Below are 25,027 nucleotides of genomic sequence, written 5' to 3' on the forward strand. Positions count from 1 at the left end.
CCCTGGCAGGGTGCCATCCTGACCACCATGCTGGCCACAAGGAACTTCTCAGGTGCGTGGGGAGGATGTGGTCTTTGTCTTCTATTAGCCTCTTCAGTTGTCTCTTTGGAATTGAAAAATAATAATAATTAGGAACACGCTGTTATTTGGGGATAGTGATGTGGCGTGGACTCAACCTCACGGGCCCACAGGCTCCCCACACTGTGGTGTGTCGGGATTCAGGCAGGTGAGCCCCCGCAAAGGGTGCAGCCGCCCCACCACCCATCAGCCAGTGCAGGACACAAGCCCCGGCCGCCAACCCTGCGTGTGTCCCTGTCTTCCTGGCTCAGCACCTGCACCTCGGATATGTCAGTTGATGTTCCATGAAGTTCACAATGAAGGAGTTGGTAGCACATTCCATAGGGAATTCCAATAAGCAAGATTTTTAAAAGGCTCTCTGAGGCCTGCCTCCTCCCGAAAGCACAGTATCTCTGGGTGCAGGCGGCAGCCGCTGATGGGTGTTGGCTCGATAGGTAGGTCCCTGTGTGCAGGTGGGAGGGAGCCCACTGGTGGGTGTCAGCTCGGTAGGTAGGTCCCTGGGTGCAGGCGGGAGCCCGCTGGTGGGTGTGGGCTTGGTAGAGCAGCTGCCCACGGGATCCCTGCAGGATGGGGGCAGGCCTCAGTGAGCCCGTGGGCACAGGGAATGTGAGTGAGAGGCTGAGCCTCTGGTGCTTTAAAGTCCCGAGAGTCACCTGCAGAGTGGTACAGTGTCTGTTGCCTGCAGAAATGCTTGCATTTTAGGGCCCCTTCTTGACAGATTATCTCAAAGGACCTAGTTTCCAAGTCAAATTTTGGCACCAGCTGGTCAGTCTGAAGTACAGGAGGCCGGCAGAGCAAGGAAGCTGCTCTTAGTCAATCTTCTGTTTGGCCTTTGACCCTTGGAACCGCTGTCAAACGATTGTCAGAAACGGGACCAGGAGAGGGTCTGCAGTGTCAGCAGGACTATCAGAGTCTCGCCCTCTAGTCCGCTCCGCATGGCCTGGCACCGCGGGGAGGGGGCTGTCCCACCGTGTGTCAGCAGGGAAGCCAGCAGCAGTGAGAGCAGCCAGGAGCTCAGGCCTGGAGTCAGCTGTGAGAACTGTCTACTCTGCGGGTCGCTCTGCCAGTTCCCTCCTTTGTGAACAACTGACTCATGTCATTGGCCCATCTAGGGGTGAGCTCAGTTCCTCTTGTAAAGGTTATCTAACGTGCACTGTATTCAAATAAATTCATGCCGTATCGCACAGGGGCCCAATACGGAGCAAGTCACTCTGCGTTAGGGAGGTCTATGCAGTCTGCTGTGAATGGCAGACTCGCTCGAGGAAACATTCAGAACAGGCTATGTGTTTTGTTAAAGGCTTAAACGGTTCTAGGTCATAATTGGGCCTTTTGACAATGCACCCGCCCTGCAGCCTCCTCTGCCCACAGGACCCCTCTGCCCGCTGGGTCCCCTCTGCCCACAGGCCCCCTCTGCCCGCTGGGTCCCCTCTGCCCACAGGCCCCCTCTGCCCACAGGCCCCCTCTGCCCACTCGGCCCCTCTGCCCACTCAGCCCCCTCTGCCCGCAGCACATTTCCACCCACACGCTGCTCTCCCACCTGGAGGCCCAGGATTTGCTCAGTGTTGCTCTTTAGCTCCAGGCGAGTAGTATTGTCACCAAGACAAGGATTTCTCACACTCCCAGTTACTAGTAAATCGGAGCCGTGTTGCTAAGGACTACATAAAATCAGGCTTTGTGTCTTAAATAAGTTTAAAATTTTGCCAAAGTACTGTCCCAAGGAAAAGAGATGTCAGGGAATTGGGTGTGCATGCAGTTCTGGTACAGCCAGGCGGTTCACTCCCGACACCAAGTTCTCGGCCACACACTGACCATTCCCATGCCAGTACGCTTTGTCCCGCTGTCCTGTCTTCTGCACCTGGCCCGCTGCCCATCGTCAGTGCTGAGGCTCAGCAACTGAAGGGACGCTGGCGCCCCGCGAGAGGCAACCTTGCTGTGGAACCGCGTCCTCAGGAGCTCTCTCGTTGAGTTGAAGGTTTTATTTTGTTTCATGTCTGACCTCAGGTTTTGTGATTTTTAATTTTTTGGTGTAAATGGCTTTTGATTTTGAAGTCTTGTTATTCTGACTTTGAAGTAGAGAAGAATACATAATTTCTCTTCTTAACATGCTAAGGGTTTAAAGTAGGTCAATAATATACCATTTTATTTTAAGTTTTATTTTAACATTTTTGTAAAAGTGAAATGATCTGATTTCAAAAATATATATTTTTAAAAGATGTTATTTTGCCAGAGAAAATTTTCACCAGTGAGTTTGAGCCTGTGGAGCAGGACTCAGGCACAGGGCTGGCATGACATGAACACTGCACAGGTACTGTCCGCAGACAGAGGCCTCCGGGCCTCCAGCCGGCAGGGACAGGGGTCCAGTGGCAGGACTGGCCACAGAAAGCTCTGAAGCAACTTGGAGCCAGACCGTGTGTCTATCCCAGGAGCTGGGCTTGCGGGCCTCGCGGCTGGGCGTGTGGCGTGGCTCAGTGGTGCTGGGAGACAGCGACCGTCTGTGCAGGACTGGCTAACACGGTCTCTCTCATTTTGCAGCGGCTAAGAGTCTGCTGAAGAAGCCGGATGGAGTGAAGGTGAGTTACTACTGCTGACTGGGGTGCCCACTGCAGCGCGCGTCTCCAGCTCGTTGGTTTGGTTCCTGAGCAGAACGCAGGCTGCTGTGTAACATACTGTCACACACACGGTGATGAGCACTTATGCCATAGGAGCTACTATGGAAACAGAGCGTTTGATTCCTCTCTGTTTCTACATTTCCAATTGTCGTGGTGACCTGAAAATCGTGGAAACCAGACCTTTCCCAGTATTTGTGCTGGGTTCCTGGAGGCTGTGGAGTGGGCGGCCTGCGGCCCTGGGTGCCGAGTGCTACCTCCCAGGCGTCTGCCAGGTCCTCCCCCGGAGGCCACGGTCCTTGTGCTGCCGTGCAGCCCAGAGGAGCTCATGGGGACATTTGGGACAGATGTTAGACGTTTTCTAGGAAAGAGAGTAGGTCATTGCCACGTTCGCGGGTTTCTAAACAAAACCCCACCACTGACTCTCCACTGATTCCATTTGCTTCACGGGATCCTCCTTTGTTGTGACCGTGTTGATCCTTCCAGTGTTTCCCGATGTCTTTCACTCTTCCTGCGGCAGACGCACGCGTGCCTCACCAGCACGGCAGCATTCGCGGGAACTTGTTACTGTCCTACCGTTTGACCTTGACTCAAAGTCATTTGAAAGCGTAACATGGAAAAGGGCCAGTCACGTGTGCCCGTGCCCATCCTTGCCTCACTGTCTGTGGCAGGGGCTCTGAGCCGTGGCAGACACTCCTGCCTGCCCAGGAGGACAGCGCCTCCCTCTGCTCATGGCCCATGCTCTCGCCTCAGCTCCAGGTCACGGTGATCGTCGGCCTTTCCTGTCAGCATGGGTGGAATGTGGTGGCTGCACGTCTCCTGCGTGGTTTATTCTCCGCGTTTCCCTGAGGGTTCAGAGACTCGGCGCTCACGGCTCCTCATGTAGAGACGCTTCCAGAGCATTTTTCTTCAGTCGACTTACAGCTCTTCCTAAGGCCTATGTTATGCTGCGCTCCGTGCTGCGATACTTACAAATTCTGCCAGCCACGTTTCTCTTTCCTTTCTCTCTGGCCAGTTAGTTCAGAGGAGGTCCAGCTCAAGTGTTCAGAGGGTGGTGAGGATAGGACACAGCCCTGCCCACTAAGTTGGGGGAGTGCAGGTCCACGCTAGGTACCTCTGAAGGTGGCTGGTTAAGTAGCAGCCCCTACTCCTCCAGGCGCTACGAAGGGTCTGCACCGGGACAAGGCCCAGCTTCCTCTGAAGCTGAAGGGAGGAGGGAGGCAACTATTGTCTGTTTACTGATGTAAAAAAGACAGGTTTGTTTTTTCTTAATATTCTTAGCATGCTTGTTACTTTTCTATTTTTTTTATATTTTTATTGATTTCATAGAGGAAGGGAGAGGGGGAGAGAGAGAGAAACATAAATGATGAGAGAGAATCATTGATCGGCTACCTCCTGCAAGTCCCCTACTGGGGATCAAGCCCACAACTCCGGCAAGTGCCCTGACCGGGAACCGAAGGGAACCCTTCAGTCCGCAGGCCAACGCTCTATCCACTGAGCAAAACCAGCCAGGGCAAGACTGGGATTATTTTTAAATGACGACTGTGATGTTAAAATAGGGAGACTGCGGTACAGATCACGTACAGTGCAGGGTGGACCATGCGGCCGTCCTGGCCGAGGAAACGTTTATGAACCTGGAAGCTGAGTAAATGACCGCCCGAGAAATAGGAGTATCTTGGCTGTGTCTCAGATGATAATTCAGTCCAACCTTTAAATATCTGGTTTGATGTGGCTCTTTTAAGAGGAAAATACTGGGCTTCCACATATAAAAGGGCTGCATTTCCTGACAACCAGGGCTCCCATCGGCTCATGGGCACTGCGGCTCCCCACCTGGTGCTGGACCCTCCGCAAGGCAGGCCTCCAGCGTGATTCAGAAATTCTCCTCTTATTTTTCAACTAGTCAATATCACACTTACCTTCAAAGATTTCCTGTAGTGAAATCTCATCGGCTGATCTACCGCGACAGAGATTTTTTAAACACAGTCGACACACTGGCTGTGCCTGACCCAGGATGCGAGATGGGGAGGAGGTGGAGTGTGTGCTGTGTGCGCAGCGTGCCCGTCTGTGCAGATGCCGTGCAGAGGTGTGCGTGGGGGACATCGTCACTGAGATGAACCGGTTCTGGGCACCCACGTGCACAGAGCCCTCTGTCTGGGGAAGGCAGAGGCACTGCGTGGCCGGCACAGCTCCCAGGAGTGGCACTGCTGGGGGTGCCTGCCCCTTTGCTGTGCATTCTGTGCGCCGTCCTCTGTGGACCCCATTTTCTCTGGTCTCTTTTGGGATGTTGCACAACATTCATGTTAAATTCTGTGCCCTTCTATTAAAAGAAAAGTTCCCAACAAACTATCTGCCAAAGACAGACGGATGTCTCAAGCTTCTCCAGTGAGGCCCGGCTCCGCTCCCCCGTGTCCCCAGCAGGTCCCACTTGCCCACTGGGCACGCAGGTGTGGCGGCTAGAGAAGACACGTACGGACCTGGGTCCATGCTGAACCCCCATCTTCCTCGGAGCTGGATGTGGCGTGACCTCTGGTGTAACAGCAGGAGGCTTCCCAGGAAGCCCACACAGTACCTGGTTGTGACTGCTTATAGCTGCTCTTCAGCATCATCTTTCTGCAGCGTGTGCTTGTCTTTACGCCTTGTGTGCGTTTAGACTGCACTTGTGGGATGTGCTCCTTTAGGTAATAACATGTAAAGAAAACGCGTAGAGAATGTAGTGCGAAGAAATGAGCATTGCTTCTGTTGGCTGATGACCACACTAAGTTGTCAGGTGTGAGTTTAGGTGAAGAGTTTAGATGACGGCTGATTGCGACCTTAGTCTGTGACCGTTTAGGTCCAAGCTCAGCTGCAGCCTCACGTGGCCTCGGTCTGCAGGCCTCCCTGGGGGCTGCAGCCCTGATGGTCGCGCTCAGTGCCTCCCGCGGGGACAGCGGCCTCTGCAGGTGGGCGTGGAGGGAGCAGGCCTGCTATACCCAGTGACAGCAGCAGGCTCTCCTCTCCCTGTGAAGAGGGAAGGATGTTACAGTCGCAAGAGTGCAGTTGCCCATTTATGATGAAGACATCGTTTATGAAGGAGACCCAGATTTCTCATTGTCAGAAATGTGTTGTAAAGCCTGGGTTTCATCAGATGAGTTTTATTGGAGCAAAGGGATGGGGGCTCAGGACGGTGGTCTGTGGCGAGCTTGGCCCCAGAGTGAGTGAACCGGGAGCGTGATCCCTGCAGGGCATCCCCACGGAGCCAGCAGCAGTGCCGCGTGGAGAGCATGGATGGGGCACTCACCCGCACCTGCTTTGTGTCCGCCGCGGGCACAGCCAGAGCAGCCGGGTCCTGGCGCCCTCCAGGTCTGGGCCCAGCCTGCGGGGACCATCAGGGACAAGGCTGGGCTCCTCTCCTGTGGTCACCAGCGTCTTTCACGCTGAGGCAACACCCTTTATTCCCGTGTCGGTATCTCCACGTAGACGCTGCAGGGAGAGCCTTTGCTACCAGGGCTCTAAGGCATCTCTCTCTGTTTTCTGCGACCCACAGATAAACAACAGAGCCAACGTGGTAACTAGCCCCAAAGAGAACGCCCCCGCCCCGGCGCTGGTACAGCGACTCCCCTGCGTGCTCACTGCTCTGCCATTGCTCTCGTGTGCCCTGTATACAGACGTATACACACGTTTTGTTGGGCTTTGGTGTTGGTTTTGGTTTTGTTTTCTGAGATACGGGCACGTTCATTGTTTCCTTTTCTTTTTGTTAAGGTGGTTGTCAGGCAGCGTGTGGCTAACATGACGCCTTCATTCCATGGCTAAGCGTGGCCGCTTTGTCTCGTGGTGACATTTGCATGTGCCCACAGGGGCAGGAGAATGCGCTTCGCTGCTCGCGGCGTGGCTGCTGGAGACTCAGAGGCAGCGCTGGAGCCCAGCGCAGGGCAGGGCCGCTTGCTGCAGACGGCGGCGTGGCGGCCTCCCCTGCCAGATGAAGAGGCGCTGGATTTCCAGTCTGCGCTTTGTCGACTTTCACTGAAAGGTCACTTTCACTTCAACCCAGAGAAGGAAGCCCACAGCACAGCACCGGCCTGCCCATTTCTGCCCCCGCAGTCTCCACTTCCCAGCAGTGTGATTTGGAAACTGGAGTTCATGCTCTGAGTTCCACACTATATCCCCTGAACTGTTTTGTGTTTGGATTGATGATTTTCAGAAATGTTCCTGATTTTTTACTGTCCTCTGTGCTATTTTAAATGAATCCAAAAGTACTCCACTTACTAGTACATTTAAAGGACTGACATGTGGAGATGGCGGCTTCCCTCCCTGACCTCAGTGCACACAAAGGTCCCACAGGGAGAGGGCGGCCACAGGGGCTCTGAGGCTCCCTGCAGCCAGGCTGGGAGGGCGTGCACGGCAGGGACTCCCGCTGACCAGGTGCCGTTCATAGTCTCCACTTGAGAACGTGTCTCCCCTTTTCTGGTTGGAAGCAATAGGAAAAACAATACCATTTTGAAAGAGGGAAAGTAAAAATAATACTTCCCTTATGGAGAAAGCTGGATTTACATTGAAGCACGCCTTCTGTGCACATGTTATATGTAGTCCATAAAACAGAAAAGTAAATGTGTTAATGAATTAACACAGGACTCAACAGCCTTGTGTCTCAAATTACTGTGATTTTATGGTTGGTTCTAGAAAGAACCCTTTAAATAAACCTTTTTAGTGTCCCTTAGAATTTTTCATGGACATTTGAAAAACGTTCTTTACGATAGTACTTCTTTAAGTGTAGTCCAATGGAGACTTTCCAAGGGTATGTATTTGTGTATTAATTATAGTGTCAGCACCATAATCAATCCTGAAAACACTGCAGCTCAAAAGTATCTTCAGAGAAAATAGTACGTCCTCAGAGTCCTGGCGGCCGGCGCCCTTGGCCAGCGTGGGGCAGACGTGGGCAGGCCTCGTGCCAGAGAGGGCCTGGTGCGAGCTGGAACAGTGGCCGCCTCTGAGGTCTCCCGCGTCAGAGCCCGTCTGTGTGCCAATGAGTCAGGCCTTTGCACGCTGCTGCCAGGCAGGGCCCAGACCCTGGAGGCCTTCCATTCAGCCCTGCCTCCGCAGCCCTGAGGTAGCTCCATCGCTTCCGCTGCCCCGGGGTTCTGCGGGCTGGCTCAGTGCTCTCCTGCACCGCCAGAGTATACTTACCATGCGAACTGCTCTCTCTCCATTTTGCTCTCACTCAGGAACCCCAAACCACTGTGATCCACAGCCCTGATGGAAACAAGGTACGCAGAGAGAGGGCAGGGCAGCCTCTTGCTCCCATCACACACCTCATCCCGCACAAAGCGACTTAGCTGCCAGAATGGGGGTAGCCCGCCCGCTCCCACCACACTTCCTGTGGCCTGACGGACCGAATGCTTCACCCTCTCTCAGAACAGGCAAAGAATGACACTCTGAGAGACGCGGGTGCCATTAGTCACTAAAAGTTGGTCAGCAGCGTCCTTCTGTCCAGACGACTGTGTCCTCCGCGAGTCCGTCACTCTTTCTGCCACCCCCGCCTGTCTCATTGCACTGACATGTGTCTGCATGGAAGTTAGAATTTCTTGCTGTGTCATTCCTCTGTCTTCAGAGCTTGGGTTCAGGTTTAATATTGCTTTGAGTTCATTTATTCTGTTGTTATAGTGGTTTTTCTTTGAATTCCCGGTTGGTGGTGTTTTTGTTGTTTGGCATGAATTTGCAGAGAATAAGGGAGTTCACTTGGGAAACATGTTTTTGTAGAAATACATGCATGTCAGCAGCAGACGTGTGACTGGTTGTGCTGAGAGGAGCCTGTGCGTGTCCGTCCGCACAGCGTCCTCGCTGCGTGGCGGGCTATGTGCACGCCTGGGGAAGGAGACTTTCTGAGCATGCACTGGGACCAGCTAGCATCCTCACGCACGGCTGTGTTTCTGCAGAGGGAGCAACGCTTCCTCTCACTTTCACAGGCGAGGCCTGGTCTGTCTGCTCACTGTTAGCAGCAACATTGGAGTCAGAACACACTGTCTCTGGTTTAACATCGAGTGGGTCAATATTAAAATCATTAGAGTAAATACCATAAGGTGCTTCATTCTCTGTTATGAGGTATATTTGTAGTCATGACACTTAAAATGGTCTAAGGCAGGGGTCCTCAAACTACGGCCCGCGGGCCACATGTGGCCTGCTGAGGACATTTATCTGGCCCACCGGGTGCCGCTGCCTGTCCTGCTTAGCAGCCGACTCGTCCTGGGCCCGCAGTGCGCATAGGAATTTGTTCATAGTTTTTTTTTTAAACTATAGTCTGGCCCTCCAACTGCCTGAGGGACAGTGAACTGCCCCCTGTTTAAAAAGTTTGAGGACCCCTGGTAAGGCAGCGATTTCCCACCTTTTCCATCTCTTGGCACCTATGCTGGTTACTAAATCTGCGCACACTATGTTTGGATTCACTCACACCACCGGCTGTTGTGCTGGCTGTTGTCATTTTCTGTTTCATAGTCTAAGGGGAAAGCAGTCAGTGCCCCTGACTGAACAGTCAGGCGTTGTATGTTTTCAACATCTTTGCGGTGCGTGGGTGGGAAATCGCTGCCCTCGGTCCCTAACACCTGGAGCTACTGAGGAGTGTCCCACGTGAGCCCGAGGTTTGCAGGGTCGTCAGCCAGGCGCACAGCCAGAGCCACTCGGTGGCTCTGCGGGTGGGGCTGCTGCATGGCTGCCTGGCTCTGTGGATGTCTGTGGGTAGGTGCCTGCACCTCCTCGTGAGCTGAAGGGTGCTCCAGGCCAGGCGGACCCTGGCTCTGGGTGGACGGAGACCCTGCACAGCTGATTGGTCTGTCCCTTTGGTTTACATACTCGCTGTGATCATTGTATAAATTGACCACTTTTTTGAATATTGAATCTCCAAAGGGATGCTGGCTGGTGTTTGCAAAAGCCGTTCTTTGTCCCTGAGCACACAGCTGCTGAGTGGAAGTTTGTGTCCAGTTGTTTTGTTTCTGGCCTTCGGTCATTGGAAGTAGAAAGTTGTGTCTTAGGAATGTAAGTTTCTTTGCTGGAACTGCCTTGACAGAAAGTGTATCAGACACTGTGAGGAGTGGCCTCGGGCAGGCATGGGCCCCTCGGGTATGCTCCCCAGCTCAGCTGCACTGGGGGCTCACAGAGCAGCTCTTGTCTTTCATTGTCATGACAGCCAGTGCTGCCTCAGAGGTGAGAGAACCTAACTGTCCTGAGAGTCAGTGACTCGCTGTCATCCACGGTGCTGCCCGCGCGGACGCTCCTGGAAGCACGTCCGCATCTCAGTGCCTCCTCCCCTCATGGGGCCCGGAGAGGCTTGCTCTCTGCAGGGGTGAGACCACAGACAGACAGGTTGTGCGGCTGTGCTTATGGGCCACCCTAGCCGGAGAAGGGCTGCTTCATGATACTAGATGGAGAATACAAATTGTTCTGTTGTAGGTTCCGGCTCGTTAGGCTAATAGAGCCAGTTTCTCACAGATACATAGAAAGAGCACACCTGGGGGCACTGTGCCCCAGACCCGTCCTCAGTCCTGAAAGGTACAGCCTTAGGCTGTGTGCGCCGCTCGTCCTGCTCCGAGGTGAGGCCGCAGGTGCGCCCTTCCCCAGTGTTTGCAGCATTTGGCATTTCATTTCTGTTAACGCCATAGGGTGTGTCTGTCCATTTGCATGTCAGATATGCACAAGCCTGCTGAGGGGTTTGCATGATGTGAGCATCACTCGCCCGTTTCCTAGGAAGAAAATAAGCCAGGCTGTTCATTGTTTGCAACGTGTGTGTTTTCCTCTCCGCAGGAGTCCACAGAGAGTTCCAATACGACGATCGAGGATGAAGATGTGAAAGGTATGAGGAAGCAGGAGTGGGCGCCCAACTCCGAGCTCCATGTGTGTCAGAAAACATGTTCGTTTCAAATAACCAATGCTGTTAGGAACGGGCCCTATCCGAAGACACAAAAATAATCTCCTCTGTATTAGTATTCTATTAGAATTTTGATTATATGTACAGATTTTGTCAGGTTTTCCCACGCTATATTCTTTTCTGTGTTTTTACACTATAGACAACAGGTGGGATCTTTAGCACATTGTGGTGATGTTAAACTAGTAGTGACAGTTTAGAAACGTCATACCAAGTTGTGAATGGACCGGTCAGAAGGAAACACACAATGTGCATGTATTGCGTGCACTCAGGAAACCTCCCAGGAAACCATTTCGAGGCAAGGAGGGGTCTGACGATGACGTCGTGGTGTTGAGTGGGCGTCGGTGGGATTTGCGTCTGGTGGCCTTCTCATGCTGGGCTTCCTGTCCTTCCCGACATAGTCTTGACTCTGCAGGGGCAGCTGCCCAGGCCCCTTAGCTGAGCAGGTGTCTTCACCACACCTATGCACAATGTCACGTGTGTGCACCCCCAGAATCAGCCACTGCCACGCCTGCTTTCTGGTCCGTGGCTGTCTTAGAGCGTTCCCCTGGGTAACCTGGTTTGCATTTGTGTTCTCGTTTTGTAATTCAGTCTACGTAACTGCAGTTTCCACAGGCCAGTGTCTGCAAGCGGGTCCCAGGCACCGTGGTAACAGTAGGGATGTTTTCGAGCAGAAGTGTGACAGGAAGAGTGTAAACCCAGGGGAGTGGGCATCACTTGGTTAACCTTCCCGGAGAGGTCGCTTTCCTGATGGTGAACCAGGGGCTGGGATGCCAGAGGTGGCATCGCTGAGGCATCAGGGCAGCGGCCTTCCCCGCGGACAGGCTCCCGCTGTAGCCCTTGGATTTGCGCAGGAGCAGTTGAGGTGAGAGGAGTAAAAGTAAGTCTCAGCCCTGTGCCTTGTCAGCCCACTCTCCAGGTTACAGGTCTCACTGCCAGACCCGTGTCCTGGAGACTCAAGGTGTCGCAGGAAGCAGAGGGGCGTGGCTGAGGCAAGGCGCTCAGCAGAGGGGCCCCTAGAAGTGAGAGATTTCACCGTTGGCATCCAGAGCAGCAGTATCTCCATTGTCCATCCCGTGCAGCCCATGTCCTCTGGGGCCTGCAGCTGCGCCATGCAGAGAGCAGCCACGCTTCCTGCCCGTGAGCAAGTCTGGAAGAGACAAGACAGTGCTGAGAATGACCTTCTTGGTTTCTGGTGTCCAGATAATTCTAAAACAAGGAGTAATGTACACGTCCATTGAAACAGTCCTCTGTGAGCCATTCTACAAGGTTTCCATGGCACTCAGGACGTGGAATTCCTAACAAGACAGCACTGTGTGAAATACTGGGGTGCACTCCATTTGTAGAGAAGACTACTGTGTGCTGGGTGTGGAGCAGCCGGTAGAGGCTGTGAGGCTCACCTGGGGGGCCCCTCCCCAGGAGTGCCACCTGTCAGGACAGTTCCTGCAGCGCGTGAATGAAGGTCTGCCCTGGATGGTGGAGGAGGTGGCTCCTCTCCTTGCTCCGATGGTTATGGGGGCAGCTCCCCTGGCCGGGGCTGTGGAGCAGGGTTTGCCCTCGTGACAGACAGTCACATCATGTTTGGTACAACAGGCTGACTGCGTGGTGGCGCCCTGGCCTGTGGCTGGTCCTCGAGGGCAGGTGCCTCTGGTGGCTATGTGACCTTCAGAGCAGAGCAGGAGATATAAACACTGTGCTGAGGTTTGACCACTCTCGGACTTCAGTTGTGTTTTCTTTAAAAACAAATATAAAAACTCACTGTAAAACAATGCCATGTTGCTTAGGTTGTAGTTTACATCCCGAATGCCAGTTCATGCTGACACCTCCAAGACACGTGCCTCCGTTCCCTCCCCTCCTGTCCTGTCTGTGCTGTGCACGGCGTCTGTCCAGCTGCACTGCCCCCAGTGTCAGGTCTCTGCTCTCCTGCATCCGTGTTCCCGCGCCTCACAGACGAGTGAGTCTAACAGGACGGGGTACGGCCTCGTGTCTTCAACACTCCTGTCCCCATCGAACAACATGTCTCCTCAGCTTCGCCTCCACCTACAGCCAGTCTATCAGCAAATCCTCCTGCTTTTCCTTCAAAATACACAGCTCCCACCCGTCCTTGCAGGAGTCTGCTCCAAGGTACCGCCATCTCTTCCCTCCATTTCTAAAGTGAGATTTCTGCCGTCGATCTCTCCTACATCACCTGCCCGGAGCGTGTGCATAGGCAGTGGTCAGGGTGACACCGGGAGTAGGCCAGGCCACGTCACCTGCCTGGATGGAGCGTGTGCACGGGCAGTGGTCAGGGAGACACCGGGAGTAGGCCAGGTCAGGTGACATTGCTGCCCTGGGTCTGCAGTGGCTGCAAAGCCCCAGGACGGGCCTGAGGCCTCCTGACCCACCTGCCCCGGCCCAGCCCCTGGACAGTCTGCCCCAGCCTCTGGTCAAGCAAAGTAAAAAGTGGCTTCAGTAACTTAACTTTTTTATCTTGAGGGCTCACTGAGCAGGTGACTTGTGGGTATTTCCTGAAAGCATCTCGAGTAGAAAGGTGGTGGTTTCCAGGCCTTATAGTTAAGTAGAATGTTACAGTTATTAAACCACCTCCAGGGGCCAAAATAATGGCAATGACACTGCATGTTAACTAACAGGTCGACTTGTGAGGAGTCAGGCCACTAAGAAGCAGCCACTAGTTGGTGGGAACTCCCCGCGAGGCTGGGCTCCTGTTAAAGCACCAAAGCGTGAGAACGGCCCTGATTTGTACTTGCTTTTGCTGACGGTGGCCTGGAAGACGGTGAAGCCACAGGCACCTGCTCCTGGGAATTGTGTAGTGATTAGTCACAGTCCTGACCCAGTCATTAAGTGTCAGTCCGCGCTTGGCAAGGTCAGAGGCATTTTAGGTGCTTCATTTAAGTTTACGATTTCAAAATACTGAGCTGGGCACCAGGGGCTGGAGAGGAGCTGATGAGCTACTGAGCGGCAGGCACCTCAAGCCACGTAAAGCTCTGCCCTGGCCCAGCCTCTGGCGCCCCACGCCTCGCAGCTCCCACCCAGGCTCTGAGATGGAGAGGCTGCCTTAAACAGAGCTCCATGTGGGCAGACAGCGAATAAACAGAACTGCTAGCTACGATGATGCACCTCAGACAGGCGGGCAACGCCCTGTGCGGCTTGCCCACTGAATAGGCACACCTTCAGGCAGAGCTCACGTGTTCAGTGTGAGACACCTGCTAACGTTGGATGAGAGTCCACCTGCAGGCGTGAGGCTGGCTTACTTCCTGGCCGAGTTCATTGCAGACCAGCTGGCTCCTGCATCAGGTGCACTAGCAAGGAGCTCACTCCACAGACGGGTGGCTCCAGAGTCCGCTGCAGCCTCGTGACACCCGGTCCTTTCTCTGCCCTCCACTCCCTGGAAAAGGACTGACTCACCACATGGTTTATCTCACTGCACCTGTGCTGGCTGCTCGCTGGGCCTCGGCTGCTCACTGGGCCTCCGGCGGCAGAGACCCTGTGGCCTCGCACGTGGTGGTCCTGCTGACCTGAGGCTGCGACAGCCGCGGGTGACTCCTAGGGTGGCCCGGCCATCCCCAGACCACAGATGGGATGGCATCACTGTGTGCTGGCATGTGATGTCCTCAGAGGTACCCGTGTTCACAGACGGGGGTCTCTGCCGGCTGTTTGCTCATGCGCAGACGTGGACAAGTGCTCCTTCCTGGGGTGGGAGGTAGGAAATGGGCCAGTCCCAGTCAGACCTGTGAACACCTGTTGTTAAACCAGGACCTTGGAGGCCAACGACGTCCTAATGAAAGGGCTTATCGCCATGTGCTGGCCAGAGAGGACAGTCCTGGGCGCCACCTTGACCGCCAGCAGCAGGGCGGTGGGAGCCGGTCCGTCCTGGGCCTGCTGTGCTGGCACATTCCCATGTGGTCTGGAGAGACAGCTGTGAGCTACTGTGGGAGAACTCCCAGGGTCCATGGAAAATGGGGGGTGGGGATGAGCAAGGAGGTGCTGGGACGTGCAGAGTCTGCAGGAAGGAGAGCTGTGCTGACCCTGGATGGTGTGGGTGACATCTGCAGAGTCGGATGTGAGCAGGAGGCGCTAGAGCCTGGTGGCTGGTTCCTCTGGATAATCACAAAGGATCTCATGGAGGTGACTGCTCCCGCCAGGGTCCAAGGGAGGCTGCAGTGGGCTGACTTCTGCTCCCCTGCGGCTGCTGGGGTCAGTGTGGGACAGCTCGGCCTTGTCTGTCACCAGAGGACTATGAGGATGGGGGAGGGGGAGCTGCAGGGCTCAGGAGAGGGACGTGAGGGGTGTCAACCAGGACACAAGGTGGGTGGAATGGAGCCTGGGAGACCCCAAGGGTGGAGTCCACGTGGAGGAGGACCCTGGCCTTGGGGCCTTGAGGGGGTGGGGCCCCTGCTCCAGCAAAGGTTCTGTAGCCGTGAAGACGGTGAGGTCCAGGGTTTCAGGGCAACAGAGAGCGGCGGCCTTTAGGGTACAGTCAGGGCCAGAGCCGACTCAGCCACAGAGGGTCACTATGCACGGGTCACGTGGGACAGAGAAGGGTCCCGGGAGGCACCGGCTGCGATGTGAGTGAGCGCACATGCGGCCTCAGACAGGACCTGCGGCGGTGTGAGCAGGAAAGAGTCTCCCAGGTGGGATTCGAGCCAAGCCAGCTGTTAACGTGCAGGCATGGGCTGGGGCAGCAAGTCCTGCGTGGGTCGGCGTGGACGCCCACTGACGACCATCTGAGCAGCGGCCCCAGCCTTGAGCCCTGTGGTCAGTTCCCTGAAGGCCCCTCAGTGCACGGCGGCTCTGGTGGCTTCCTCGTGCAGGAGCAGAGCGGGAGCGCAGTTCCTCAGGTTAAACGCGGGTCGTAGCGCTGTGGCTTGGGCTGAGCATTGACCTATGAACCAGGAGGTCATGGTTCGATCCCCGGTCAGGGCACATGCCCGGGTTGTGGGCTCCATCCCCAGTGTGGGGCATGCAGGGGGCAGCCAATCAATGTTTCTCATCATTGATATTTCTCTCTGTCCCTCTCTTTCCCTTCCTCTCTCTGAAATAAAAGCATTTTTAAGCCTAAAAATTGAAATAAACCATGGTACTAAACTACGTTTATTTTAATAAAAAATAAGAACAGAGCCCAGGCCTTCGGGCGCTGTGCAGCAAGCAGCAGGGCGTGGCCTCCTGGGGATGCGCCCTGGGTCATGGGGGCCCTGAGCAGCGCAGCCCTGACCTGTGGTCCTGAGAGGCCGAGAAGGCCCCACTGGTGGGGAGGAGCCAGGTCGGTGGCCGCTGCTGAGCAGGGTGGAGGGGAGACAGCAGGCTGCCGGAGGCTTTGTCCAATACGGCACCTGAGGGAGGAAAGGCCTTGTCGTGGGGGTGGGAGAGGGGTGCTTGGTCCTCGTTCTCACCAACTTGTCCCTTTGCCTTTAGCTCGGAAGCAGGAAATCATCAAGGTCACAGAGCAGCTGATCGAGGCCATCAACAACGGGGACTTCGAGGCGTACACGTGAGTGCGGGGAGCTGCGTGGCCGGGGCAGTCTGTGGGAGTGCGTCCTCAGAGCCGGGTTCATGTGCATGTAACACAGGCTCCCGTGTCAGCAGCAGCCTTCCTAGTATTTCAAGGGGTAAAGGACTTCCGTGCCCAAGAATCAGTAGGTGTGTCAGGATTTCAGGAGAGGAGGACTTCTGAGAGGAATGGGGGTTTCTCTGTGGGGGGGCGGAAGCAGTAAGCTCCACCCCTACAGGCAAAACAGGGCAGGAAGCACAGAGAGAGGACAAGGGTGTTCAAAATGTCCTTGCAGTTCCACAGGGGCGCGGGGGAGAGGGGTGCAGGGAGAGGGGCGCGGGGCAGAGGGGCGCAGGGAGAGGGGTGCAGGGAGAGGGGCGTGGGACCGAGGGGTGCAGGAAGAGGGATACAGGGCTGAGGGGCGCGGGGAGAGGGGTGCAGGGAGAGGGCGCGGGGCAGAGGGGCGCAGGGAGAGGGGTGCAGGGAGAGGGGCATGGGACCGAGGGGTGCAGGGCAGAGGGGCGTGAGGAGAGGGGTGTCGGTGATATCAGGCAGCCTCCACCTTCAGCAGCCCCGCTTGACTGTGAGGTGAAAATTGGTCTCAGCTCCCTCCGCCCCAGCTGGTCCCTCTGCCCCAGCTGGTCCCTCTGCCCCAGCTGATCCCTCTGCCCCAGCTGGTTCCTCGCAGGAGAGAGGGTCTGACTGTGGTTGGGACGGCCTTGGTAAAGCAGAGGGAGTGGCCGCCATGAGGAGATGAATGGCCCGGCTGTCTGAACAGGAAACTGAGGCAGGCAGCAACAGGAGGGCATAGCGAGTCAGAAGCTCCCTGGCGGTGCTGAGAGTGAGAGCAGCCATTGGCTGAAGCGCATTGGCCGTGGCGTGCGTGTGGGTTGGAGGAAAGGGTTAGGAAGTCCCATCACTTCAGGCCTAGGATTCTACCGACGAACATGTCACATGGCCCTGGGCTTTGAATCTGAAACATGGACAAGACCACGAACCAAGATGTGTATTGAAGCAATGTTGGAAACACCCTCTGTGTCCAACGTTATGGGCGCCAAGAGGGTCCGTGGTGCATCTGGACGCTGCAGACATGGCAGAAAGATGGTGGCGCTTACAGCGCACGCAGTCACTGAAAGTCAAGAGGGATGTGAGTGTGTTTCCAGACAATTCCAGCGACATCAGCATAATGGAGAGAAAACACAAGATTGTTTTTAAAAAGGAAAACTATGTTGCTTTTGGGAGAACAAATTGGGGATTCCCACTTCTTCCCACATTTGATGTGATGAGAAGTTATTTCCTTCATCATCGGCTACAATGGGCGGCACGTGTAGACAGACGAGAGTGACAGCGTGAGTCTGAATCAAGGCCAGCACTGCTCCCCAGGTTACATGTGTGCTAGTGCAGACATGTACATATGTGTTTGTGTGGATTGCTCTCCAGGTTACATGTGTGCTAGTGCAGACACGCACGTATGTTTGTGTGGACTGCTCCCCAGGTTACTTATGTGTGCTAGTGTAGACACGCACATATGTGTTTGCGTGGATTGCTCTCCAGGTTACATATGTGGCAATGCAGACAACGCACATATGTGTTTGCATGGACCACTCCCCAGGTTACATGTGTGCTAGTGCAGACATGCACATGTGTGTTTGTTTAGACTGTTCCCCAGATTACATGTGTGTGCTAGTGCAGGCATGCGCATATGAGTTTGCGGCATCAGCTCCGGCATGTGACCTCAGAGTGACCTTGGAAGAAGGGACGGGGAGACGTGGGATAAACAGTGCTTGGTCGGACACCTGCCCGCTCTCTTCTGCTGGTAGGACTGTCACACCAGGTGACCCTCCAGACAGAGCCGCTTCCTGCTCAGGCTCTGTGTGCACGCATGTCCACTGTGGAACAGGAGAAGTATGCTCTCTTGGGGCATAGCCAGGCAGAAGTGGCAAACAGGGCTCCCTGGTTCTCCGTTTAAAGGGTGTTTTAAGCGATGCGCTTCCTTGGAATCCCCTCAGGTCCTGGTGCCCTTGTCTATAGTTGGCCTGACTGCGCGGCAGGCCCAGGGACAGCCCCATGCCCTCTCTCGCGAGCCGCCTGCCCGAGACCCTGTCCAGAGCACACACCCACAGGCCATGTGCAGCTTCGTGAGCCGTGTTTTAACGCAAAGTGGTTACAGGAGGGACACATATGTATATACGTGCATGAGAGAACAGATGAACAGGTTTTCGGATGGATTGAGTCTTAATGGCTGGCTGAGGAGTTGTTATAGCGAGTGATCTCAGTGAGTCCATGCCGGTGGGAGAGGAAAAGCTTGGTTCCCCGGTGCTGACAGCCACATCATCTCTGGAGGAGCCCTAGCCCTGCACAAGCCTGTGGTTACCATGGGAACACTGTGCTTCCCATGGCTCCTTAGAAAGAGGCTGTATGTGTTTGGCGTTGAGCTTGACAACACCAGCCCACTGGAGTCTCAGGCAAAGCCCAAACCCCCTCCCATGCCCCTTCCAGGCTTTCTGACCGCAGAGCAACCACTGTGATGTTTCATTTTAAAACTACGTCCATGGCTGTTCTTACACTCAGTCCCGCGTCCTACGAACGGAGCTTTCAGAACCATAGTGAGTTTGCCTCGTGAAACTTGTATTTCTGTTGGGCAGTGAAAACGTCCTCCCTCTCCACTGGGGACTTGCCCTATGAAATCTGGGTGCCGACCCAGCAGAACACGACTTAGTCCAGAACCCTCCCGTGGCGGCTTCCGTCTCCCGTGTGAACGTCCACTAATTCTTCACGCCCAGAGTTTATGTCACTCCCTAGGATGCCCACTCTGATCCGGGAACTGCCTCCCCGTGTGCCCCTGGGGACTTCTGCACACCCAGTGATGCTCCTGTCAGACCATCATCGTCCCCAGACTCACTGCGTTTCATAGCCCTGTGCTGGGTGCTCACCGCCTGCCCCCCAACACACACACTCCAAGAAAACTGCCCAGACATAAAAGCCCAGCTCCAACTCCTTCCTCTCCTAAGTCTTTCCATCTTGTGTACAAGTGACCTGGTTATTGAGACTCTTCTTACTACTCTTTCAGGTTCATTGTTGTGTTATAATTGCTTGTTTCGGAGAATATCTGCCACATAATTAGGTGTTAAAAGAAAACCCATTGGCTTTCTCTGAAGACATATTTAAAATGGTGCAGCGCTTTGTTGAATCGGATTTCTAGGATTAAAAAGAAAACTGTGTGTGCATTTGAACCGCTCATTAACTTCATGTTGAAAGTTAAATAAACTTTAAGCAGAAGATGACTAAGCTTGTGAACATTGCCAGGAAGTGTGGGATATGACAACTGCTTTCACGGCGATCAGAACATAGAAGTGTGTCGCGATGGAGGTATAAAAAGTAGCCCAAACGTGGTTCCTTTCAGAGCCAGAGTGGGCTTGGACAGCATTTAAACACAATAAACTTAGAGAGAGCTAGAGCAACTGGGGAGGCCTCGGGAATGCACCTGACGCTAACACAATAGGAACTTGTAAAAGCTGTTGCCTGCTGGACCTGGGGTGCCAGCCTGCCCGTCACATGGGGTCTACCCCTCCCTCTCCCCTTCTCCCTCCCCCACCTACCCAGGCAAGGCCTGGGCAGGGGTTATAGTTGTGTCTTTTAGACTCTTCGTCATGGACTTGGGTGGACCAGAATGGATATGTGTGAAACAACAAGATACAGGAATTCTTTCGTTGATTATTTTCATTGTTTTTTTCTTACAGAAAAATCTGTGACCCGGGCCTCACTGCTTTTGAGCCAGAAGCTCTGGGCAACTTGGTGGAAGGGATGGACTTCCATCGGTTCTACTTTGAAAATGGTACAGTCATCCTACATCCATGGCATGCCTTTTCCAGCTGCTCGTGGAATTTCTCCCCAATTTACAGATTCTTTGGCTCTTTTATGCAATGAGTATTTTCAATATTTCAAATTGAAAAAATTGACAGGGTTGCCCGGCTGGTGTGGCTCAGCAGATTGAGAGTCATCCCATGTACCAAGAAGTCATGGTTTGACTCCTGGTCAGGGCACATGCTCGAGTTCCAGGCTCAATCCCCAGTGTGGAGGCAGCCAGTGGATATTGATGTTTCTCTCTCATCAATGTTTCTCTCTCCTTCTCCCTTCCCCTCTCTCTCTCTCCCCCTCTCTCAAAATCAATAAAAACATTAAAAAATAGACAGGGTTAAAAGTGTTAGTGTGTTTTGAAAAATACCAGGTTTTGTATAATGCTGATTTAATACACCCATACAAGCCCCAGTAAAGGTGTGATATAGGCAGCAAAGTGAGTTCCCCAAAAATGCATTATTTCAAGTTTTCATAAAACATTGTTCATATGAAAAAGCAAAGAAGCCAACAGTCCGAGAGCGGCCCAGCCCACCCGGTGCTCCCGTCAGAGCGAAGGCAAGTGACCATGAGGCCGCAGGCCCGCATTCAGGTGAAGGTTTTATGGTCTCCGAGGAGACCACGTTTCAGAGCAAGTAACGAAGAAACGCCTGCAGAAGAGCTCGTGCCCTCCCCGCCTCCCTGGACGTGGGCAGGCTCTGTGTGGAGCTGTGAGTGAGGAGGACAGGCCCGTCCGCAGGGGCCTCAGCCCCGGTGGCTTTCAGTGCTGTGGAGGGAACACATTTGCGAGCAGACAAAATGATTGTGTGGTCACTGTCTTCGCCAAGCTTCCGAGGTAGCCTCACCTCTGCCCCAGCTCCAGGGGAGGGAGCGGGGGCTGGCCCGGCGACACCTGCCTGACCAGCACGCTCCGCACAGTGCCCTCCATGCCCACCAACCTCCATGGTGGCACCGCTGGCCTGGCGCTAGCTCACGCATCCCCTCCGAGTGCGGGAGCAGGTTTGCCCAAGAGTCAGATGGCTCAAGCTGCCGGGGGCCTACGAGGACCTGCGCCCTCTGAATGGACCTCCACCCCTTAGTCCTCTTGTCAGCACCGAGGCTGCAGCCGGCGGGCTGCACCGCCAGCTCAGGCCTGGGCTTCTCACTGGGTGGGCAGCTGGCCTGGCATGGGTGGGCGTGCTGAGCGAAGGGCCTCAGGATGGGGGACAGGCCTCTTCGTCAGAGACAGCGGCCTCCATGCCTGTTCCACAGCTCCCTGCCCCACACACGGCACCACCAGGACACACAAGGCCCTGGGTCCCGTCACGGCAAAGACGGAGCCTGCCCTGCCTGTGTCTTTGTCTGTGACCACTTCCCGTCACAGACACGTCTCCGTTCTCCCCACCGACCCATGTTTCCCGGCAGCACTACCTGACGGGGGTCAAGAGGAATAGTACTGGCCCTGCTTCTCTCTATGAAGCATCCGCTGAATCGGAGGAATGAGTGGCTTTCGCTTGCTGATCCCGCTGAAGGTCCTGGTTTGGTGTCTTTACGTGGGAACTGAGTGCTCTTTCCTCTCCTCTGCAGCTCTCTCCAAAAGCAGCAAGCCCGTCCACACAATCCTCCTGAACCCGCACGTGCACCTGCTGGGCGAGGACGCGGCCTGCATCGCCTACATCCGGCTCACCCAGTACACGGATGGCGGCGGGAGGCCCAGGACCATGCAGTCAGAGGAGACGCGCGTGTGGCACCGCCGGGATGGGAAGTGGCAGAATGTGCACTTCCATCGCTCGGGGTCCCCCACGGTGCCCACCAAGTAAGTGTCCCCTGCGGTGCCCACCAAGTAAGTGTCCCGGCCGCCAGGCTGTCACTCAGCCACTGCTCCTAGAGGGCATCACACATGGGAGTGGGCATAACACGTGGGAGTCGACGTCACACGTGGGAATGGGCGTAACCCGAAGACAGTCTCCAGTTCTCTGGAGGCGGACCCATGTGTCCGGTGTGGGCTGACCGGCTGCAGCGTCTCCCTGTAGGGCCAGGTGGGAACTAGGGCGCCTCTCAGGCTGGGCTGTCAGCACCAATCAGGGTCCGTGTGAGAGGACGGCCTGTCTGACTGCACTGACAAACGGGCAGTGGGGGAATATTTGGGGCTTTCTAAAGTGTCAGTGTACCCTCAGGTGCCTCAGCCCACCAGCCACCCACCAGCTGGTCACAGATATCACTCACTCACTTCTTACTTTATTATCTTTTTTTTTTTATTAAGTTGATTGGGGTGACATTCAACATGAACATACAGGTTTCAGGTGTGGGTTTCTGTGTGACAAGATCGGTGCATTGCACTGTGCGCTCACCACCCAGAGTCACATTTCTCCTGTCACCTCATATTAGGGCCCCTTCTCCCCAGCCTCTTCTTTACCCAGTCCTCTATCGCGGGACACTTTGGTTGTTTCCATGTCTTGGCCACGTGAGTAATGCTGCAAGGAACACGGGGGCATATACCTTTGTGATACATGATTTCGAGTTTTTTTGGGTATATACCCAGAGAGGGATTGCTGGGTGGTATGGTAGCTCTATTCTTAATTTTCTGAGGAATCGCTAGACTGCTTTCCATAGTGGCTGTACCGTCTACATTCCCACCAGCAGGGAGTGAGGGTTCCCTTTTCTCCACAACCTCTCCAACACTTGTCATTGCTTGTCTTGTTGATAATGGCCACTCTAACAGGTGTGAGGTGGTATCTCATTGTAGTTTTGATTTGCGTTTCTCTAATTGCCAATGAGGTTGAATATCTTTTTATATACTAGTGGCCTGGTGCACAAAATTCGTGCACAGGAGGGGAGGGGTTCCCCCAGCCCAGCCTGCACCCTCTCCCATTGGGGACCCCTTGGGGGATATCCAACTGCCGGTTTAGGCCCGATCCCACAGGCCGAAACCGGCAGTCGGACATCCCTCTTGCAATCTGGGACCGCTGGCTCCTAACCGCTCACCTGCCTGCCTGCCTGATCGCCCCTAACTGCCTCTGCCTGCCTGCCTGATTGCCCCTAACCTCTCTGCCTGCCTGCCTGCCTGATCGCCCCTAACCTCTCTGCCTGCCTGCCTGATCGCCCCTAACTGCCTCTGCCTGCCTGCCTGATCGCCCCTAACTGCCCTCCCCTGCCGGCCTGATCTCACCTCCAACTACTCTCCTCTGCAGCCTGATCTCGCCCCCAACTGCCTCTGCCTGCCTGATCTCACCCCCAACTGACCTCCCCTGCCGGCCTGATCTCGCCCCTAACTGCCCTCCCCTGCCGACCTGATCTCGCCCCCAATGGCCCTTCCCTGCCGGCCTGATCTCACCCCCAACTGCCCTCTCTGCCTCGGCCCCCACCACCATGGCTTTGTCCAGAAGGAAGTCAGACGTCTGGAAGATGTCCAGTCGACCCAGTCTAATTAGCATATTACCCTTTTATTAGTATAGCTAGATTATATAGGATTGCTTAAATGGGGGTGGGGAGGGGCAGCCTTTTTCAGCAGGAGGAGATGCTCTTGGCAGACAAAAATACATAATCCCTATATCTGGACTAATAGCCAGCCATATGCATTATGCTGCCAAACCGGTCATTAAAAAATTGAACCACTTTCTTACACCTTACACCGAACAGCTATTGCCCTTAAAACCCCTCCTCAGCCCCCACCTTAGGTTCTGCCTTTGCAGTTCACCCAGATTTGGTTCTGATTGGTCAGTTTCTATGCCAGTCAGCATTGAAAGCTCCGCCTCCTAGGCAGCCATTGGCTCCTCACAGTTCACCCAGATTTGGTTCTGATTGGTTGGTTTCTATGCCCGTCAGTGTCTCCGGGCCTATCTCCAGGCCTGATCAGAGAGGCAGGGCTGATCAGCAGCCCCTGTGGAGGCCCAGAGAGAAAGAGAGAGGCAAGGGCTGATCAACAGCTGCCACTGAGGCTACAGATCAGACCCTGCTTCTCTCCCCGGGCCTCTCTCCGGGCCTGATCCGCAGCCCCCTCTACAGTCAGTGCTGGGTCGCCACAGCAACCCAGCACTGACTACAGGACTGACTTCCGGTCGGTGGAGCCTTCGGTCGTTATGTTACGGATCCTGGGTTTTTATATATTAGGATTGGATATTCATATGTCTTCTTGGGGGTGGTGTGTTTTCAGGTCCTCTGCCCACTTTTTGACTGGGTAGTTTGTTTGGTGTTGAGTTTTATGCGTTCTTCATATTTTGATCAAACCTTTGTGGGAACTACTGTTTGCAAATATCATCTCCCATCTGGTTGGCTGCCTCTTTGTTTTGTCGTCAGTTACTTCTTCTGTGCAGCTTTTTAGGTTGATATAGTCCCATTCATTTGTTTTTGCCTTTACTTCCCTGGCCTTTGGGGTCAAGTTCATAAAATGTTCTCTACAATCAAGGTCCATACATTTGGTACCTATATTTTCGTCTGTGTAACTTATTGTTTCGGGTTTTATACTTAGGTCTTTGATCCATTTTGAATTAATTTTTTAATGTTTTTACTTATTTCAGAGAAAAGAAGGGAGAGGGAGAGAGAGATAGAAACCACAATGATGAGAGAGAATCATTGATCGGCTGCCTCACACACACCCCCCACCAGGGAATGAGCCTGCAACTCTGGCATGTGCCCTGACTGGGGGTTGAACCAGGCATGACTTCCTGGTTCATGGGTCAACCTGAGCCAGACTAGCCGGGCTTGAATTAACTTTTGTACATGGGGACAAATTGCAATCCAGTTTCATTTGTTAGCATGTGGCTTTCCAGTTTTCCCAGCACCATTTATTGAAGAGACCATCTTTACTCCATTGTGTTTCTGGCTGCTTTGTTGAAAATTATCTGCCCATATACCTATGGTTTTATACTGGGGTTAGCTATTCTGTTCCATTGGTCTATGTGTCTGTTTCTCAGCCAATACCGTGCTGTTTTGATTATGCAGCTCTGTAGTATAATTTGAAGTCAGGTAGCTGATACCTCCAGCTCCTTTCTTTTGTTCTCAGGGTTGCTTTGGCTGTTCAGAGTCTTTTGTGGTTCCATACAAATCTGATGATTTCTTGTTCTATTTCTTTAAAAAATGACATTGGGATTTTGATGGGTAATGCACTAAATCTGCATATTGCTTTGGGTAATA

General features: G+C 54.2%; 1 protein-coding gene across 10 annotated transcripts in view; it reads left to right on the forward strand.

The window, feature by feature from the left end:
* CAMK2D (calcium/calmodulin dependent protein kinase II delta) overlaps window positions 1–25,027 on the forward strand; it is a 159,637-nt gene that overhangs the window by 131,511 nt on the left and 3,099 nt on the right. For 2 of the 10 annotated variants that reach the window (XM_080674065.1, XM_080674069.1), the window contains 8 exons: window positions 10–52; window positions 2,611–2,648; window positions 6,208–6,267; window positions 7,883–7,924; window positions 10,452–10,500; window positions 15,985–16,060; window positions 19,801–19,895; window positions 21,482–21,710. In XM_080674065.1, the coding sequence (XP_080530191.1) occupies window positions 10–52; window positions 2,611–2,648; window positions 6,208–6,267; window positions 7,883–7,924; window positions 10,452–10,500; window positions 15,985–16,060; window positions 19,801–19,895; window positions 21,482–21,710 (632 nt within the window). The remainder of the gene's footprint in view (window positions 1–9; window positions 53–2,610; window positions 2,649–6,207; window positions 6,268–7,882; window positions 7,925–10,451; window positions 10,501–15,984; window positions 16,061–19,800; window positions 19,896–21,481; window positions 21,711–25,027) is intronic. The other 8 variants (XM_080674067.1, XM_080674071.1, XM_080674068.1 and 5 more) reach the window with 4 other exon arrangements.

Source organism: Plecotus auritus (genome assembly GCF_963455305.1).
Source record: "Plecotus auritus genome assembly, chromosome: 6".
In the NCBI taxonomy this organism is placed as follows: Eukaryota; Metazoa; Chordata; class Mammalia; order Chiroptera; family Vespertilionidae; genus Plecotus; species Plecotus auritus.